This window comes from Histoplasma capsulatum, genomic scaffold (genome assembly GCF_000149585.1).
Source record: "Histoplasma capsulatum NAm1 scaffold_11 genomic scaffold, whole genome shotgun sequence".
NCBI lineage: Eukaryota > Fungi > Ascomycota > Eurotiomycetes > Onygenales > Ajellomycetaceae > Histoplasma > Histoplasma mississippiense.
The window spans coordinates 573,127-576,016 of NW_001813972.1; the positions used below are offsets into that span (position 1 = coordinate 573,127).

Consider the following 2,890-nt stretch of genomic DNA (forward strand, 5'->3'; position numbering starts at 1 on the left):
TTTGTCATTAGGCGATACGTTTGATGCCGTTCTATCATATATACTAGCAACGCGGACCCCCTATACGGAAAACAACGCACGCACGCACACACACACACACACACACACACACACACACACACACACACACACACACACACTGGAAGAGAAAGAAAGAGAGAGAGAAGATAGCTCCATATGAACAAGAAAGTTGCAACATCTACTTCATGAATTTCAGCGTTGGAAAAGGAGAAAAAGATCTAAGAAAAAAGAGGGCAACGAAAAAGAAAGCAATCCAAAAGTGAAAATTCCCTGTCCAAGCCCAATGCTCTATTTCCAATTGATATTAGTGGGGCATCATTGATATCGCTTATGACCTATCGTTTCGAGTTTTGGGTAAAACGTTTGCATAGTGGAGGTAGCCGAGCTGACGTAGCGTGACTTGAGTAGGGCGCCTGAATGGGGATTACTGCACTTCCTACCTATAGTTGCGACGTCGGCGCGATAGGTATCGGGCTTTGAGTGGGAGGCGCTAAGCCGAAGGAGCTCGTATAGACTGCCGGCTGGCTAGTGTGATCAGGAGTAGAGCTTGAGGTTTCCGTGGCTGCGGAGCCTCGTTCTGCTTGGCTATCCTGGGGTTGGGAGAGCTCAAGGGGAATTCCATCATGTCCATTGTGAGTTAAGCAGCCAACACAGCTACAATTGACTCCACAGTGACAGGTACCCGCGGTATTTGTGCAAGAGTCTAACATGCCAACTGGGTATTCTAGCTCGTAATACGCGGCGGGTTGCATCATCACTTGATCTCGATTAGGGTCATAGACTGCTGGAGCCGCTGCAGAGGAACTGGGATTGTTGAATGATGGACCTGGATGTGACCCGTTCCAATCCGGGAGGTGGAAGGGAAAGTTATTTGGTGGCCAACCATGACCGTAGTTAAAATGTGTATTATGTGCCACGTGGTTATCAAAGGGTGGTCTGACGTTATCTTTTGATTCAGGATTCTGATCAGGGCCTCTAGACGTAATCATACAGCCCATTTGCTGGATATATTGTCGGGTGGTGTTGTTGTAGGGATGAGAAGCACAGCCCAAACATTGACAGTCTTCCCCACAATCACAGTTATGTGGGTGAGAGTCATCTGGAATGTGATTCGTTTGAAATCCAAAATCATTCATTCCCGAACAAGGGAAATCACCAATTGGATGGATTGTTGAACGATAGGGACTCATAGTATTCGGTGACGAATAGCCCGTCACAGGAACAGAAGAGGTCTCATGCAATCGGGAGTTGGCAAACGAATTCCTATGTGGAAAATTGGGTGGGCTATCGTCTGGATTGTGGTCACGTTTTTCGACATCGATCGTTGAAAATGGGCGGCGCTCGCTGCCCGAACGGTAATGAGGTGCGAAGTGGACAGAGCTTTGCGCGACTGGTCGATCAGAAGGTGAGGTCTCCTCCAGCTTGAATTGAGGAGTAGTATCGTTGTATTGCCATAGCTTTAAGCTTTTAGAAGAACCAGATGATTGGTGCGATTTAGTTGAAGATTCATTGGTGGTTTGAGCGCCGCAGCACCCGCCGTTGGTGGAGGATTGAACCCCTGTTCTATTTGTAAGGGGTTGACATTGCGACTGGGTTGGATAAGCCCTATGGGGGTTGAAGCCACCACTTGGTGTCTGGTGTAGAGGAAATTCAGTTGAACGTGGAAGAGGTTCCAAATACTGTTCATCGCTTGGCGCTTGTACACTCGATGTAGTAGGGTTGGCCCCATGATCCATGGCTCCATTCTTCCCGTTACATGTAGGGTCAGTCTGACTTGAGCTCTTTGTGACTAATTCCGGAGCAGTTTGGAGGCTGCTCTGGCGTCGTGAACGTTTTTGAGGACGGTTTCGACCAGATATTGTGGGGACTATTGAAACTGGAGGGACAGACGCCGGTTGTTCTGATGGTCCGGCCTCTGTCACCACCATGGGAACTTGATAAAGGGGCCGACATAAACATGTTGAACCTACCCATCATAGGAAAAAGAGTTAGGATAGCCACAGCGACTGGAAAAGTAACCACGTCGATTGAATCTTACCCTTCGGAATTCTGACCATGAACGCATATAGCTTCTGACAACTACAGGTGCCTTTAGGATGAGGGCATTTCGCGAGAGGTCGACCGGCCTTGGGCACTTTCATCATCAGGCGATCGAAATGTTGGCATTTTGATGATCTATGGCCCCGAACGCATGGTTCACTAACAGAGTAGAAATTCCTGTCAGCATATTTCTCCTTTATCAAAATTGCATATGCAAAGCAGTAGCATCATACCACGACCACTTGGCTCCCTCCTCGTCTAGTGGCATAAAAGATAGAGCGCTCGGCTGAGGACAGTTTTTTCAAGATTCAATCTTTGTTCTATCCAAAACGTTCTCGAGAGCAATTAGATGATAGCTTTGGAGTAAGAATAGTTAACGACAGAGCAACAACGCTTTTCGGCTCCCGCCCCAACCGGCTAGTGGCGCAGGCGGAATTTCTGTACAAGCGCTATATTCCTTTTTTGCCGCTAGCCAATTAGTTGACACTTCGGAGGGATGATGATACCAAGTTTTCCAACAGTGAGGCACTGAAACTGCTCCTTTTGACTGGACAGATATCGCAAGGTGCCAAAATATCCCCCGTGTCGAAGAAGAGGACCCATATGATATATCATCCGTATTCAGTCTTCATCCATAGTACACGAAAGCAAAGAGCCAGCGGAATACAAGCCAGTTAGGAGGGAATAGAGGAGAGAGAGGCAGGAAGCTTTGATGTCAGGTCTCTGGCAGTCTGAGTGATGAGCAAAAACCAGTTTGGCAAGCCTATGGACATTAGACTGCAGCTTGACTTCGGGCTCTCGACATCGACACAACGGCCTCAGAGCTGCG

General features: G+C 48.0%; 1 protein-coding gene across 1 annotated transcript; it reads right to left on the reverse strand.

Moving 5' to 3' along the window:
- Positions 1-461: 461 nt before the first annotated feature.
- HCAG_08421 (predicted protein) lies at positions 462-2,329 on the reverse strand (the record flags this gene model as incomplete). Its single annotated transcript, XM_001536589.1, has 3 exons — positions 462-1,987; positions 2,060-2,220; positions 2,295-2,329. The coding sequence occupies 3 exons, from the start codon at positions 2,327-2,329 to the stop codon at positions 462-464; spliced, it is 1,722 nt and encodes a 573-aa protein (XP_001536639.1).
- Between the last annotated feature and the right edge of the window lie 561 nt (positions 2,330-2,890).